The sequence below is a fragment of the Antrostomus carolinensis genome, unplaced genomic scaffold (assembly GCF_000700745.2).
Source record: "Antrostomus carolinensis isolate BGI_N321 unplaced genomic scaffold, ASM70074v2 scaffold28919, whole genome shotgun sequence".
NCBI classification, from domain to species: Eukaryota; Metazoa; Chordata; class Aves; order Caprimulgiformes; family Caprimulgidae; genus Antrostomus; species Antrostomus carolinensis.
The window spans coordinates 40438-56719 of record NW_010338359.1 but is presented as its reverse complement, the minus strand read 5'-3'; the positions used below and the strand labels follow the sequence as shown (position 1 = coordinate 56719).

Below are 16282 nucleotides of genomic sequence, written 5' to 3'. Positions count from 1 at the left end.
AGGATAGAAGAAAGCTGGAAGAAGAAATTGGGAGAAAGAAAGAAGGGAGTTTCAAGGTTATTCCACATTGTTCTCTTAATTATGACAAAGCTAACTGAGAATGATGAGGAGGATATTTAAGCTGGCATACAAAACACATACTAGTTTGTGGGCTGAAGAAAGGGGGGAGCTTGTCTGCTAATCCTGTGATTAGAATTTTAGTATCTTACTTTTGATTGCATTGGAAGGCAGCAGAACTAGAGTGTCCATACAGAAATCCATTGAGATAATTGATGAAAGTTAAGAATTTATAGGTGATTCTCAGTTTTATCACAGCAAAAATATTTTCATTTTTGTGAGACAAAAAGAAACAGTGAGACTTCACTTAAACTAGCTAGATTAAATTGAGGTTATGTAATTATCACTTGGAAGATAAAAAGAATCTCACTTGTGCATCTTTTTTGGGAAGAACCTGAAAATCATGGCCAGGTTGTAGTAACAGCTTCAGACTGTCTTAAAGCATGGGACAGTTAATTTGCAAAGTGGATCATGTCATAAATAACTGTTTAGAAGCTATTCTTAAATCCTTCTCTTTGCACTGCTTTTCCATAGGAGTAATTACTCTCAGAAGAGACCTTTGATTCCTTGACTAAGAGGTAAGTTCCACAGCGGGCTGTGACTTTGACTTACTCCTGTTCTTTGTCTCATGTCTCGCTAACATTTAGTATGTGCAAGGTCTTAGGTTATTGTGTCAGTTATTTAAGGTTTTAGAAAACAGAAGATGCAAATGGAACAGGTAATGTCTTAAAACCACAAAATGTTATGGTCTTTAAGTGTATGCAACAGGACTCTAATAGTATAGATACACACTCCATACCATAAAGGAAGTGCTTATAAGATTTCAGTATTTTGAACAGAAAAAACACCATAAGACTTTCCTCATATTTCAAAGTATGATTTATAGATTCTTTTTTGTGAGCTTGTTAAAGCTCACTTGCTATCCATCATCTTGTATTTTAAAAAAAGAAAAAGTATAGTGACTAGCAATAAGCGGATCTCTTATATTTGCAATCTAAGAAACTATTTACACTGAGCAGAGGGGTTCCTAGAGCAAGCCCATAAAATGAAGTAAGTACAAGGATTGTGGCCATTATTATCTTAAGATCTAGTGCTTGGAATCTGCTCCTCTGGGCAGACATCTGCAACAAATCTTTCAAAAACTAAATAAATTTTCCTTATTTTATTTGTTGTGGCAAAGATGCCAGTTCATGATGTAATAGCCAGGAGGTTAGAGGGTTCTTCTTTTGAACTAAAGAGTCCGTATTTGTGACCTTCCTCAAAATAATTTTCCACTTACGGGCAAAATGTTCTAGTCACAGAGATGTTACTGGACATGGGCCCATCCCTTCAGCCACTTTTAAAAAGAGAAGGTGACTGTGTTTTGTCGTATGCCTAGTTCTGCTAATGTTCAGTCTACTGGGATAGTATCTGCCAGACCTAACCTGGCATGTGGATTCATGTGGAGAAACAGGGTAATAAGTTTATCTCAGTAACTTTGGATGTCAGCGTAAATGTCAATACATGAACTAGTAGCTCTAGACTCTCTTTTTGGTCTGAGAAAAAAGTAGTTATTTTTAAGGTGCAATTCAATTTTAGATACCTACTTTAGGATGAATCTGCCTTAAGAGCTATTGAAAATGTTGGCTAGATCTCCACTGATTGTCAAGGAGAGTGACTAACTTAAGTACTGATGCCTAATTTAGTTTAGTGGGCACTACTCATATTTTCAGGGTACTGGTTCAACTTAAGATCCTCACAGTGGTGTAATTCTGGTCCTATGGGAAAGCTGGAGGCTCTAGTAAAGTTCAGAGTGAGACAGGGAAGTGCCTGCTGAGGTTAGCTCTTCGCCAGCTTCCTTGGTCTTCTTTGGACGTGCTCCAGCACCTCAATGTGTTTCTTGTAGTGAGAGGCCCAGAACTGAACACAGTGCTCAAGGCGCGGCCTCACCAGTGCCAAGTACAGGGGAACAATCACTTCCCTGGTCCTTTTGGCCATGCTATTTCTGGTACAAGCCAGGATGCCATTGGCCTTCCTGGACATCTGGGCACACTGCTGGCTTGTATTCAGCTGGCTGTCAACCAACAACTCCAGGTCCTTTTCTCCTGAGCAGCTTTCCAGCCACTCTTCCCCAAGCCTGTAGCGTTGCATGGGGTTGTCATGACCCAAGTGCAGGACCCGGCACTTGGCCTTATTAAAACTCATAAAACTGCCCTCAGCCCATCGATCCAGCCTGTCCAGATCCCTCTGTAGACCCTTCCTACCCTCAGGCAGATCAACACTCCCATCCAACTTGGTATTGTCTGCAGACTTACTGAGGGTGCACTCAATGCCCTCATCCAGATCATTGATAAAGATGTTAAACTGAACTGGCCCCAGCTGAGGCCTGGGGAACACCACTTGTGCCCAGATGCCAAGTGGATTTAGCTCCGTTCACCACAACTCTTTGGGCTCAGCCATCCAGTTTTTTACCCAGCGAAAAGTACACCGGACCAAGCCATGAGCAACCTTCTCCAGTAATTAATTAATTAAATTAAATTAATTAGACTTAATTACTAGTGATTAGAGCTTTAGTTTTTAAAAGAAGATTTTCAGGTAATGTAGACCCAACATTTAATCACATTAAAAAAAATCTAAATCCTGCTACAAATTTTTTCTGAATTCTAAATATTTAGAATAGTAAACTGAGAATCAAAGATATACGTACTGGAAACTTACTGAGAAGACAACACGCAGTTATCATAGAGAGAAAGGGATTTGAATAAGTAGGTTTTTTATGGGTCAGTAGCCTTTCAATACCTGTACACATTGATTGTCTGTGGTAATTAAAATTCAATGCAGAAGACACATTTTTAATTATCAGTAAGCCAAAGAATTCTGCTTGCATCATTGCCTCAAATCGGAGAATGACCGCTGAATACAGAGAGCTTTGTTGGAACAAAGCTAACACCAACATTTGGTGGCAGAGTGCATTGAAATCCAGAATAGTAACTGCAGCAAAGAAACAGACTGAAGGGCATAATCCACAATAAAGTAATTGTTGCTACAGATCATACTGCTTTTTTTAATATTACCAAGGAACCAAATATTTCTGAACATGTGTGAGTTTCTGAAATGTGTGAGTTTCTTGAAAATATTCTCAGGACTTGGTTGTATTTATATAATGTGAAGAAATATTTACAATTAAAGGCTTTAGTTATTCCTGGCCTTTGAATATGCATAATTATTTGAATCTGGGAATATTAATTGTGCAAGATTATAAATACCTTTAGATGAATTAAGTTTTAAAATTGTTTCATTTAAACATAATTAAACTAATTCAGAATTAAAATTGCTTTTTATGACTTTAGCTTAATTTGTATCTGAAATTAATTGAGCTGGATTGAATTATTCTAAATAAGTTTCCATGTCTCCATGCCAGGATTTAACACAATTTAAATAATCCAGATTTCCTGAATGTCCCTGTAAATAAGATTCTTGTATGTGTGCATGACTACATAAATCAGAAGGTAGTAGGTCCATCATTTTTGTTGAATATAGTTTCAGTAATTTGTCCTTATGCTTCTTCTTATATAAGTTAATTTGCCTCTAGTCAAAGCTGCGCTTTCTGAAATACTGAATTCTAGTATGTGTTCATATGTGTGTATGTATATATGGACAAGGTTAAAACAGATGGGAGCTGAAGAATCTGTGATTGTATGCGTCTTCCTCTCAGAACTCTAATTAGTGACCTCCCGATGAAGTTTTATATTTCAGATCAATTTTTAGGATGTGTTTGTCAACTGGTTTCACTACTGCTGTGTTATGATTTATTTGAGAAGGCAGTAGAGGAAAAATACCTGAACAAATTCAGAGGATTCAAGATTAGCTCCAAATTTTTGTTGAACACAACAAACAATAGCCTTGACTTTTGTAACCAGCCAGGCTACAGCTGATATTGCACTTGAAAACAATCTCTTATACCACAGGGAGGCTGTCAGGATAGTCCTGGCTGAGGCTGAAGGCATAGTTTCCCTTTGAGAACCGAGGAGTTACTAAGGGGTACTAACTGCACATTTCATTTTTACACAGTGTGAAAACAAACTTAAGTTTGCCATAACTTGAGTTATGTTCAGTGCATAGCTAGTGCTAGTGGATCATGTTGCTCTTTAATTTTGCCTGTAGCTTAACTGGAACACTCTGCTGAAGTTTTGCAAGCTACATGAAATTAGGTCCACATGAGGTATCACATCCATATGCTTCAGAAGCTTCTATTAGATGCAGCTGAGAAGGTCTTCCTGGTTCACGTGCACATGTGCTAATACAAAAAAAAGCAGAAGACAGAAGCTGGACTTGGTGTAAATAGATGTAACTTTTTTAAATCAGTGGAATTTGTACTGTGCAGAACTGTTTCTTAATACCTGCAGACCTGATTTTTGTTTTCTGTGAAATATGAACAGAGAATTCAAATTGAATTTGAACCACATTTTCAAAATAGAACTTATTTGTGCATTCTGCAGTTGTATAGAATGGTTGCCAACACAGAATGTATAGACAAACATGAGGAAATACCCTAATAGGACTTTCAAGTTCATATATGATTTATAGATGCAGAAAAGCATGTCCTGTGTATTTGTATCACATTACAACTTGAGCCTATGATGTCTCATATCTTTCTTTTTAGCTATGTGTTTTGTTGACAGATGTGTTTTACCAAATGTGTTCAAGTGTTAGGAAGTTTGTTTTGTTTATAAGGGACAAATTTCTACGTAGAAATTATTATGTCAAATCTTCAAACTGATTAGGTGGGTCAAAGGAATGAGAGAGTCTGTCTTACAAGCTTTCCTAAAGCACTAGTAAACTGGTTCCTAAAACACAGAAGGGAGTTTGTTTGTCTGCTTTTATTCTTTTTGGTTTTGTTTTTAGAATGGGTAAAAAAGTAAAGAAGGAAGTAGAGCCTCCACCCAAGGATGTGGTAAGTTTATAAACTGCTATGTGCTATAAAATAAACATTACACAATTATGGGCCAAGCTCTACCATCCTTACATAGTTCCTTACTCTCGTAGCTTACCCACATTATTCTAAAAATGTCTTTTAAAGATGGTTCTGTTTCTGCTTTTCTTGGACAACATACAAACCAGAGTGACTGGGCATGTGTAGTTCTTTGTGGAGATTGTTGTCTTTGGCAGGCTTTGCAAATAGTAATGTATGAAACAATCCAGGCTCCTTTTTATTTGAAAAACAGTATTAGCTTTCCATTTGTAAAAATCAAAGGAGAAAGAAGAAGAGCAACCCGAAATCTGCCTGTCTTTTCAACTGTGGAGACTTTCCCTTTCTTTAAGCATGAAAGAGTTAAGAGTCTAGATCGGTCTGGAGAGCTTTTTACTGAATACAAAATTTTACAGATATTCTGAATGACAATACTAAGTATTTTGGATCTTTTGCAAAGATATACAGTCTTTAGTGGCAGTTCAAGTTTTTCTAGTATCATTGAAAGTGCCACAGTAAGAAGTGCAAGAACTGAAGCCAAATATGGAATAATGGTGGTAATGTGACTTTCTTCCAAAAAGTGGAGATTAAGGGGTGGACACGAGCACACTTTGCAAGAGTTTTTATAAATTCACAAGGTACAAAGAGACCCCCCCAAAATACAGAGGTTCAAAATGTGGTTATTTTTAAAGTTTGTTTATTCAGAAAGAAGTAGAGGAAATGAGACAGAAACATTGAAAAGAGTATAATATAAATTCTGTGCCAGATAGTAACTAAGTTAATGAAAATCAGGACCTCAATGAGTCCTACAGAGGAGCACAAAACTAAATGCAAAGTTCAGTACACTGTTTTGAAAAAACAATGGGTTTGTCTGTAAAGAGTGATGGTACTACAAGAACTTTTTCAAAGATTGTAGAGAAGTTGATCAGCAGAAACTACGTCACAATTTCAGTATTAAATAAGCATAAATAATTTTGACTAAGACAGTAATATCCAAAAGCCATGACATCACTGAGGCATAGCAACTGAAATCAGGTTTGGCCCAACTGTTCTGCGGAAAGATTAATATTAAAAACATAATTCTTAAGCTCCAATCAATAATAAATGAAAGGAGACCTGACATAAAACTTCAACATGAGAGGATAAATTGATCTAAAGCCATTTCGGTATGGAATAAGCTAGAAAACCAAGAGGAGAGACAAAGAAGGTGTATGTAGATAGGACTAATTAAACAGGCCTGAAGAATTAAAACTAATTGCAGTCTAAGAAAAAAAACTGAAAGGCTTCATGGTAGATTTAAGACATACAGATGAGCTAACCCCCTACAAAGTAATAAAAGTTTAATTTTTCAGTAAATATCTAGAAAGTAAGTAGAAGCAGCACCACAATTTCTAGATCCAAAAGACACCATTAGAGTTTCTGGAGAAAAGTATGGTACAGCCTGCTAACTACTACAATAAACTGTGAATAATGTTAGAAAAGTTATTCAACAATTGAAAAAAATAAACTTAGAGAAAAGGTCAATAAAACTTTTAAAAGGAAAGAATTGTAAAGAGTTAAGTCCAGATGGCATCTGCAGTTTTTGGCTTAGTTTTTACCCTTGAGGCTAGAGTATCTCTTCTAGCAGTCCTATCAGGAAAAAAAAAAAACAACCTGAATGTTACATAGCAAAACAGTATTAAACACAAAAACACATCATTCGTTATTTCAAACTATCAACCAATAAAATCTTCTAGCTGTGAGAATATTGTTAATAGTGATAATGCAAAATCAAATCTTAAAACTTTAAATTTCACCTGGATATTTCAGATGGCAGGAAATGAGATGCAGACAAAATAAAAGATGTATTAGCTATTATCTTCTGATTGATAATCTGCTTATGAAAATGTCAAGTCCAAGAAAAGAAGCCTTGAGATAATGTGGACAGGCTTATAAAAGAGGGCCTTTGTGCATGTGGAATGCTCTGAGAATATATGGTACTGCAGATGGCCACTAATTTTTATAGATTTCTAGGAACAGGTGGGAAACACATCTCTTAGCCTAGCCACTGCTTATATGTTTCAGAAAGTATTTCAGAGGACTCTGTTTTCCCTGCCTTTCGTAATTTGTCTTTTGCTATTATCTATTCTGAGAATTGTGCTTTTCCAAGAAAAATACTGCTTTGAGCCTCTATCTCTATGTGGATGACCTTAGACAGTAATTCAGGCAGATAAAATATGCTAGTTCTGACATAGACTGATAGGAACTTTTTGTATGATATCTTCATTAAGTTTGGTCTAGACAAGATTACTATTTTATCACCAGCCAGGGCACAGACATTAAAAGGGAAGCCTAAGATTACCGCTAGAGAAAATACTGAGGCACTATCACTGAAATAAAGCTATAGATACCAGAGTATTTTTGAAAATGGCTTCATTCACAACACTCATGTTAAAAAGGTGGAATATATGAAGTGGCACTGTCCACTCCTGAAATTCAGTCTCCACAGAAACACCTTCTTTTGAGCAATTAATGCCTAAATATTAATTTGACTTGACTTTAGTAAGGCTTTCACCACTTGTCTCTCATAACATCCTCATAGACAAACTGATGAAGTACAGGCAAGATAAACAGACAGTGTAAATGAATTGAAAACTAGCTGAACTGCCAAACTCAAAGGGTTGTGATGGGCAGCATGAGGTCTAGCTGGAGGTCAGGTGCTACTGTTGTGCCCGAGGGGTTGATCCTGGGGACAGTATTGTTTAACCTTTTCATTTATGGCCTGAATGATGGGACAGAGTGCACTCTCAGCAAGTTTGCAGAAGATACGAAATTGAGAGGAGTGATTGACAGACCAGATGGTTGTGCAGCCATTCAGAGGGACCTCAACAAACTAGAGAAATGGGAAAACTGGTGTTTCATGAAGGGAAATGCCAAGTCCTGCACCTGGGGGAGGAATAACTGGTACAGATTGGGTGCTGACCAGCTGGAAAGCAGTTAAACAGGAAAGGACCTGATGATTCTGGTAGACATACACCAGCAATATGCACCCGGGGCAAAGAAAGCTAACAAAATCCTGTGGTGCATTAGGCAGACTGTAGCCAGCAACTTGAGGGAGGGGACTATTGTCTTCCACTCAATGTTGGTGAATGAGACCACACCTGGAGTGCTGGTGTCCAGTTCTGAGTTCCCCAGTACAAGGGAGACATGGACTTACTGGAGCAAGTCTGTCAAAGGCTTGGAGCATTTGTCATATGAGGCCAGACTCAGGAGAACTGTCTGTGCTTAAATCATAGCACTTACCTGGAGGATCACATTCTGTCCACACAAGGACACAAATGTGCAGAAGTAGAGAAGTATGAAGGTGGCTAAAGGGACTTTCAGCCATCTCTTAATTCTCCTATATGCCTCTCATATGAGTAGAATGAACGAATGTTGCTGTGATAAGCTGAATTTTTTTGCTTCCTCACAATCCAAAAAGAAAATTCCCATAAAGAATTCCATCATTTTAGGCCCATCATTAAGATGTACATTGGACCACTGTACCACTTTTTGGTTTAATTCTTGTTGCTAAATCATGATTGGGCAAAATGGCTTATGGTACGGTAAGCTGATTCTATTTTCTTTAAAAAGGAGCTTTGTACCATGACTTGTCCTGTGCCTGCAGTTTGTCACAGCAAGCATGAGGTTGGACAGTGTTGTCAGGTTTTCAGACCTGCTTGAGGCTAAGGAGACCAGTTAAACATGTCAGCCAGGCAGCCTCCTTACTGTTAATGCAACTTGGATCTTGATCTTGCAGACTGTTAAACTGTATGATGAGCCTCATGGAAGATGGCAAAATTACGTAGATTTAAAAACCTGCCAAAAATACGAATTTAGAAGTCTGGGTGCTAGTATCATATTTTGCTTTTTTTTTTAACAAGTCAGAGGAGAGAGCAGAAAAAAGCCTCCTCTCATCATTTTCCTTCTAGCACACTCATAACTTTTTTTAAAGATTTGCTCCAAATAATTTCCTTGCTTGATAACTGCCCTATATGTATCTTCATGCCCTTATTGTTCACACACAACGTGTGCCTGCCTCTGATGTAGCTAGTAGAGGATTTTAAACTAAGTAAAACAAATAATAGGCATTTTAAAATATATATGGTATAAATTTACATTGTAATAATGTTTTTAAATAATTTGTATTACTATCTTAAATGATTAATCTGCTATATTTTAAAGATAAATACATTGATATTGAGAGATTGTATGACTCCAGTATCTAGTAGTTTCTGTATGTAACACAGATACTCTGTAGGCCTAAATTGTGAGGGCAGAAGACAGTTTTTCGGTATAAAAAATTATTTTAAATCCAAATAAGCTTAAAACTTTTCAATTGGTAGAATTTTCAGAAAAGCTTGAGTCTTAAAGAACAAAAGGTTTTTTAGAAGATTCCTGTGCTCAAGCGATGTTAGTCCTTAAGAGTCTATTAAGAGGGTGAAAATTACCAGATTTGTTGGAAGGTTTCTTCCCGTATGAGAGGTCAGAAATGGAAATGAGCACTTTGTATCATTTCTAACTGGATGAGCAGGGACTATAGCATGGAAATAATTCAACTAGTACAAGATCATGATGTGCTAGTGAACTTGATTGGCGAAGGCACAAGAAGAATCCTTTTATTTATTTTTTTAAGCAACCAAAAAAATGCTAATGCCACAGAGTAACCAAATCCTCTTCCTTGTACAACACTGAAGTTCATAGGCTCTGTGCACAACTGCTCAAAAGAAGCTCTTTCTGATGTTTAGTTCTGAAGCTGTGGGATGCTCTTACACATGTAACAGAATTATGTAGTTTGTTGCCTTCAGGACTTCCTAGATGCACGGGGAAGCGTCAGTTTTCCCAACATCTTCATACAGAATGAAATTGTTATTATATTTGGAAGCCAATTATTCTTTCTTATTTTTCAACAATGTCTCCAATTGTTATTAAAAAAATTAATTTCTCCAAGTAAATAGCAACTCTTAACATTTCCAATTCAGTGTAGATCTCAAACTAGATTTTTTTTTTATTTTTAATGAAATGTGGGAGTCTACTGCAGCACATGGGAAGGCTCAGTATAAATCAAACTATTCTTTCTTTTTGTTTGTAGTTTGATCCTTTATTGATTGAAAGCAAAACAGCAACAACGGTTGTGCTAATGCTTAGGTCTCCTGAAGAGGAAGTTTTGGCCAAAGCATGTGATGCTCTGTATAGATTTGCATCAAAAGGTTAGTCTTTTTGCAACAAGCTTTCCTTTGTGTTGCTTAGATTTTGATAATAGTTCACAATTTTTTGGTTTCCTGGCACTGAAATCTTAATTTAATCTGAAAGGTCTCTATCGAGGTTTTGGGAGTTTTGTGAAGTACGTATCAAACCTGTATTTGCAGTCATAAAGAAGTCCTGTGGTTCGCGTGAAGGAAGTTTTTTGTCATTTTGTTGTAGAATTTTATATTCTCTGTTTAATAGAGCTTAGTTTAAATATAACCTAGATCTGTTTTGTTAAGAGCAACAGACCTGCATCTGGGAAAGAATTATCTTTTTTTTAATGTTACAGTTTGAAATTTCAGTACCAGTGTGGTTATTTCAAGGTTTCAGTTTTCAAGGAAAATTACTTTTTAGCTTTTTCTGTTATTTTTGCATATAGCTCTTGTATTGATACTTCTGTGACAGATGATTTATTGGAGACTGCTCAGCCTCCTTTATAAAGCTTGTCTCTGTATGTTGGGAATCGTTATAACAAGTCTCCAAGATTCCAAATTTTCCAAAGGTCCCTGTATTATCTATAGCTAAGTGTATCCAGAAGAAGGGTACCCAGAAGACAACTGTATAAAAAGGCTCAAAATTATGTAGCACATGTTTTCCTAAGTTGCCTCCTACTCATTCCATTCCAGCCACTCAAATTGACATACACTGGTAGCATTCTTGGTACAATTAACCTGTTTTAATATTAATTTCCATTTCATTTATGTTTTCTTTAAAAAGTACAATTTTATATGCTGATTGTTGTACTGATGGCAATTATCAACACTGCTAAAGTTGTGAGAGAAGAGCTGAAGGCTTTGACAGTTGCCTAGGGATCATTGGGTTCTGAAAGATGTTTAGGTTCGGCTTAGTATGGCAAGCTTGGTTGAGAGCATACAACCACATTTTGAATATGTAAAGAGAGAATTTGGACTGTTGGGGGACAGCTGTGAACCACACACCATAAGCTCTTGTTGGCTCCTTCGCTGCTGTCCGCAGTAACATGTGGCATGCTGCAAGAGAACAGATACTTATTTTTTCTACAAAATCAATAATCCTTTAAATTGTTAATGTAGATATTCCTGCAATCTTCCAGAAGACTGTAACTTTGCAGTGTGGCCCGAGAGAAGAGTTGTTTCCACTTTGCAGTTAATTTATATCTTGACTGTTGCTAGTAAATTAAGTCCCATCCCTCAATAAAAAATAGTTCTTGTATTTTAATTGTGTTTTGGCCTGAGAAGGAGCATAGTTTTCCAGGTTCTTCTCACATTGCTCACTTGTAGCCAGAAAGGACAGGCATGGCTCATTAGAAAATGAATTATAAAGCTGTTGTGGGAACTGAGAATATGAGTAGGTTTTGGATTTTGTTTCTTGGGTTTTGGGTGTTTTTTGAGTGAGCAGGAACAGAAGACTCTAATAATGCAAGGCACTTCTGTTCTTTGCACAGCCAGAGCCTATTCAGCTACAACACGCTCCATTCTCATGTGGTAGAAATCTCAGGTGGGTTTTAGTGATCCAAATCCTGGTAGCTGCTTCAGTTGAGGAGTTGTGCAGATCCACAGAATAAATTAACTGTTATTTTGAGGAAAATAAAATGAGGTTCTTAATGATATCATTCACCTGTACTTCACTAAATGGAACACTGTCCTTTGTACTACCACTGCAGTCTCCAACAAATGAGTTGGGTATCCAGTAGACAAAAGCATCCTTTGGTTTAGAAATGTGAATTAGTTCTAGATACTATTAATCCTTGATACTATTTGACACACATTTATTTGGGGTATAGGTGATCTCCCAAGGTCCCATCCTGGCCTTTGTTCTTTGATTCTACAGTCCAATAAAAGACTGGGCGCTTTTTTAGTTTTTTACATTAGAACTGTGAGCTTGTTGCATTTTTACAGAACTTTTAACCTAGTTACTCCTCAGGTGATGAAAACAAAGTGATGCTTCTTGGTCTTGGAGCAGTGGAACATCTGAACAAACTCATCTCACATGAAGATCCAGTTGTACGCAGAAATGCCATCATGGTATTAGGCATCATGGCTTCCAATAGTAAGAGTCTCAATTTTCTAATATTTTTCAGTGTGTATGAGTGTGGTCATCAAACAGTAGATGGCCCATGTGAAAATGGCCCAGACTGAAGGAATAAATTCAGTTATGGTGAACTCCACTGATTTTTGGAAAAAAACAAACAAAACCCCCCCACAAAACACATGCTAAGTTAATTTTCCTCCAGCCCTTATTTTTGTTTTGACAGGGCCAAATTGAAACAGTTTAATACTGGAATTATGTCTGTCAGGGAAAGCCTGACTACATAAGATGCCTACCAATGTGGACATGACACACTCCTCTCTTTTACAAAAGTTGGAAGAGAAGGATAAAGTAGTATTTATCATCTACAGAAAATGCTGTGGTTAAATATCAGTTGTTGCTTGAGGCATTAGTGTAACTACAGTGATAAGGAACAAAATGTGTTAAATTAAAGTAGCTAATTTAAGTATTGATGGCAAAAAAAGCCCTGAACTATCAAGCAGTGGCATGCTTATTTACCCAGGTTCTTTGGCAGGTCAGTGCTGCTGTAAATGTTATCTGTATCTGAGCTACTTACATTCAAGAGGTCTGGAGGATCTCTCAGAGACATTGCATTAACAGCAAAGTAGTGCTGATTTAACCACAGCATATGCAGATTTTCTTGTACCTTTTTATAAGGTGAGGATGCATGTATTGCATCCGTGCTGGGTGGCTGAGTGACAAATGATCAAGCTGCAGTGAGTGTTGTGTAGACGTACCTGAGGATGAAAGAATAAGTGACGTAAGGTTGAGTTTCAGTGGCTGTTATTTTTACATTGCTTTATAAAACTACATCTAATAAATATAATTAATATGACTGAAGAGCTTCCATTTATATTAATATCTTAATTGTTTTTTTCTTTAAAACTAAGTTCAACTCATACCTTTTTCTTATATTTCAACGCTGTAATTTGTTGATAATAACAACACAGGCCTGTAAGATCACATGAAGTCTGTCCCAAAGAATGCTTTTTTGTCATTTAATCTGGTGGTTGTGGTTTTGCTAGTTTGCCATTAATAACAATAAAAATGTATTCTGAAAGTCTTTGCTGTGATTTTAATAAGACCTATATAATTCATGTTTTCAGTTTGCAGAGTGGGCTGTGTTAGCATACAATTAGAAAGTGGTGGCTTGAAAAATAAAAAACAGAAGGATTGCTTTAAGTTTGGTAATTTTAGCCACAAATAATTTTAACTATTGGGGTATGATTTGTTTGACAACTAAAACTGTGCACATTTTAATCAGAACCTGCTAGATGCAAGTATTTTGAATAAAGTTTCAATGAAGTATTGAGGAACTTCATGTACATCAAATGTCAGAGAATGTAATTTGGTACTTGGAAATCTCCTCTATGTTTTCTGTGCCCATTATGATCTTGGTATAACTTCAGTTGTGTGTCCTTCCCAGTTGGATCTTTCTGTTACTCAGGGAGTAGATATAAGTACATTTTCCTTGGAGCAGAATCTGCTTCTTTACTTAGCCAAGATTGCCAAACAAAAGAATTCATATTTGTATTTATTTCATTGTAGATGATGTCAGGAAGTTACTGAGAGAACTGGATGTCACAAATTCACTTATATCACAGCTGAAACCAGAAGGTAGCTTGCAGTATTTATTTCTTGTGCAAAAATACACTCAGAAATAATTTATGATTGCCATTTGATCAGACAATTTAATAAAATTTGCCTTGTAACTTATGATTTGTCATACTACATGTTAAATAGGTAATTGCTTTTATAAGAGTAGCTCTGTTATTTACTGAATAGTGTTCTGTGTTGTACAGATGGAGCAACATGTTTATGGAGATGTCAGGTATGATTAACAGCTATTGTTTATTGACTTCAAATAATATTTTAAACCACTGGATTAGTGAACATATACTGTGATGAATAAAACTTGATCAAAATAATTTCTTTTTTTACCTCCCATAGAAGATGTAGTTATCCATGAGTTTGCTACTCTCTGTCTAGCACATATGGCTGTTGAATATGCTGCTAAAGTACAAATATTTGAACATGGTGGATTAGAACCACTTATCAGACTGCTAGGTAGCACTGATCCAGATGTTAAGAAGAATTCACTTGAATGTATCTACCTCCTGGTACAGGTAAAGTTTGTTGTTGTTGTTGTTTTAAATTACAGGGGCAGATAAGCACTCTCCCCCACCCCTCTGCCATCCTCTGTGAGGTTAATAATTTTAAAATATTTTGTTCCTTAACTCCCCAGTGTTCATCTGTGTATTTGAAAACATTACACCCAAGTCCTTGATTGTTATATTAGTTATGAATATAGCTGATTTGACTCCAATTCTGTTTAACTTGATGCAGTTATCCATGCTGTAGAGCAATATAAGCAAGAGCAGAATCAGATTAATATTTTTTAATTAATTATGAATTTGTTTTCTTAGTTGTAAAATGTTAATCTTGGTAATGCGAGTTATAACCTCTCTATCCAGAAGGGTGGAGTAATCCTGTAAATTAAAGAACTAACAGTTGCCAGCAAGTCCATAGTCACAATTTTGAACATCTTTTTAATGAGAGGTGAATGTTGTCAACAGCTACTTTCCATACTGGGAGGAATAGATTTGTTATTGGCTACTTTCACACTCAGCACTAATGTCATCCATATGCTGCTTAGCAAAAGAATGCTGCATTTGTATGGCAGTTCTTTTCCACAGCTTAAGCGAATCGATTCAATAATGAATTCAGTTTATAACTCTATCTCTTTTGGGGCATCAGAGCATGTCTATTCAGAATCACATTTTACTCTTTCTCCTTTTTTGCTATCTCGCTGTCTTTGTTGCAGGGTATATCTGGATAACTGCACCTGGTGCTTGCTTATATTGATAAGGATAATTGCATGCTGCCCATGTGCAATAAGCTATTTAAAAGCAAATTGTAATTTATTTATTTTTTTTCTGTTTTAATATAATCTACTACTGTCTTTTTATTAAACTGCATATACACTGTTTAAAGTTGAAATTTTAAATTGTCGTTTTATAATTGCTAAAACAAAAGAAGATATAACCAGACAACCACAGTAGAGTACGAAAACTATTTTCCCCTCACTGAGGTAAATGAAAATAATTAAACTAAATTTTAAAAACTTTCTTAAAGAAACATGTATGTTGAGACAAACATGACAAAAACAAGAGTAAATTAGCTTCCTTACACAGGACTAGATTCTGTAGTGTGTACTTCAGTCGTGCAAAAAAAATGGAATTTAAGATTGGTGGGGCTTGATTATATTCAGTTTGTTTCTTGGCTGTAAAGAAAGAAATCTTCAGAACTGGAAGTTCTGGAATATGGGCTCATTTTTGTATGCTTGAAATCAGATTTTTTGGGTGTTCTTTCTGTAAAGTAAGGAATTGGTGTACTGTTATATTCTCTATTGCTAACATTCTTTGTTGAATATTTTACTGCAGGATTTTCAAATCTGTGCTGCAGTTCGTGCACTGAATGTAATTCCACCCTTGCTGGAACTACTGAAATCTGAATACTCAGTTATTCAGTTGTTAGCCCTTAAAACCTTAGAAGTAATTACCAAAGACAGAGAAACCAGGATAATACTGGGAGAGCATAAAGGATTAGATTGTCTTCTGAAGATACTGGAAACCAATGTACTGTTTATTTGTCTTAAAAGTTTTTTGTTCTTGTTCCTAATGTTTGTATGACTAATGAGAAATATTATTCGTGTTATGGAAGAGTGATAAAAGAAGAAGGAGCTCCTTACTTGGAGCTAACTATGATAAAAGTAGAATAAACTAGGATACCTAGCTCACTAAGGGAGCAAAGGGATTCACCAAAATGTTTATATTTGGCTTATTGCTATTAGTAATACTGTCTTGCATTTACTGTTCATTTCTCAAAGTGTTGTAAAATATCAGAAAAAATCACCATACAGCTTTTTATATTTTGTTTTCTCAAAATTTTTTATTATATGCTGAACCCTGGTGCTGGTTCCTA

At 36.1% G+C, this 16282-nt stretch overlaps 1 protein-coding gene across 1 annotated transcript in view; it reads left to right on the top strand.

Moving 5' to 3' along the window:
• Positions 1–4942: 4942 nt before the first annotated feature.
• ARMC3 (armadillo repeat containing 3) overlaps positions 4943–16282 on the top strand; it is a 48245-nt gene continuing 36905 nt past the window's right edge. The window contains exons 1-6 of the mRNA XM_010175494.1: positions 4943–4990; positions 10116–10233; positions 12173–12298; positions 13847–13915; positions 14249–14424; positions 15742–15936. Coding sequence (XP_010173796.1) covers positions 4943–4990; positions 10116–10233; positions 12173–12298; positions 13847–13915; positions 14249–14424; positions 15742–15936 — 732 coding nt within the window. The remainder of the gene's footprint in view (positions 4991–10115; positions 10234–12172; positions 12299–13846; positions 13916–14248; positions 14425–15741; positions 15937–16282) is intronic.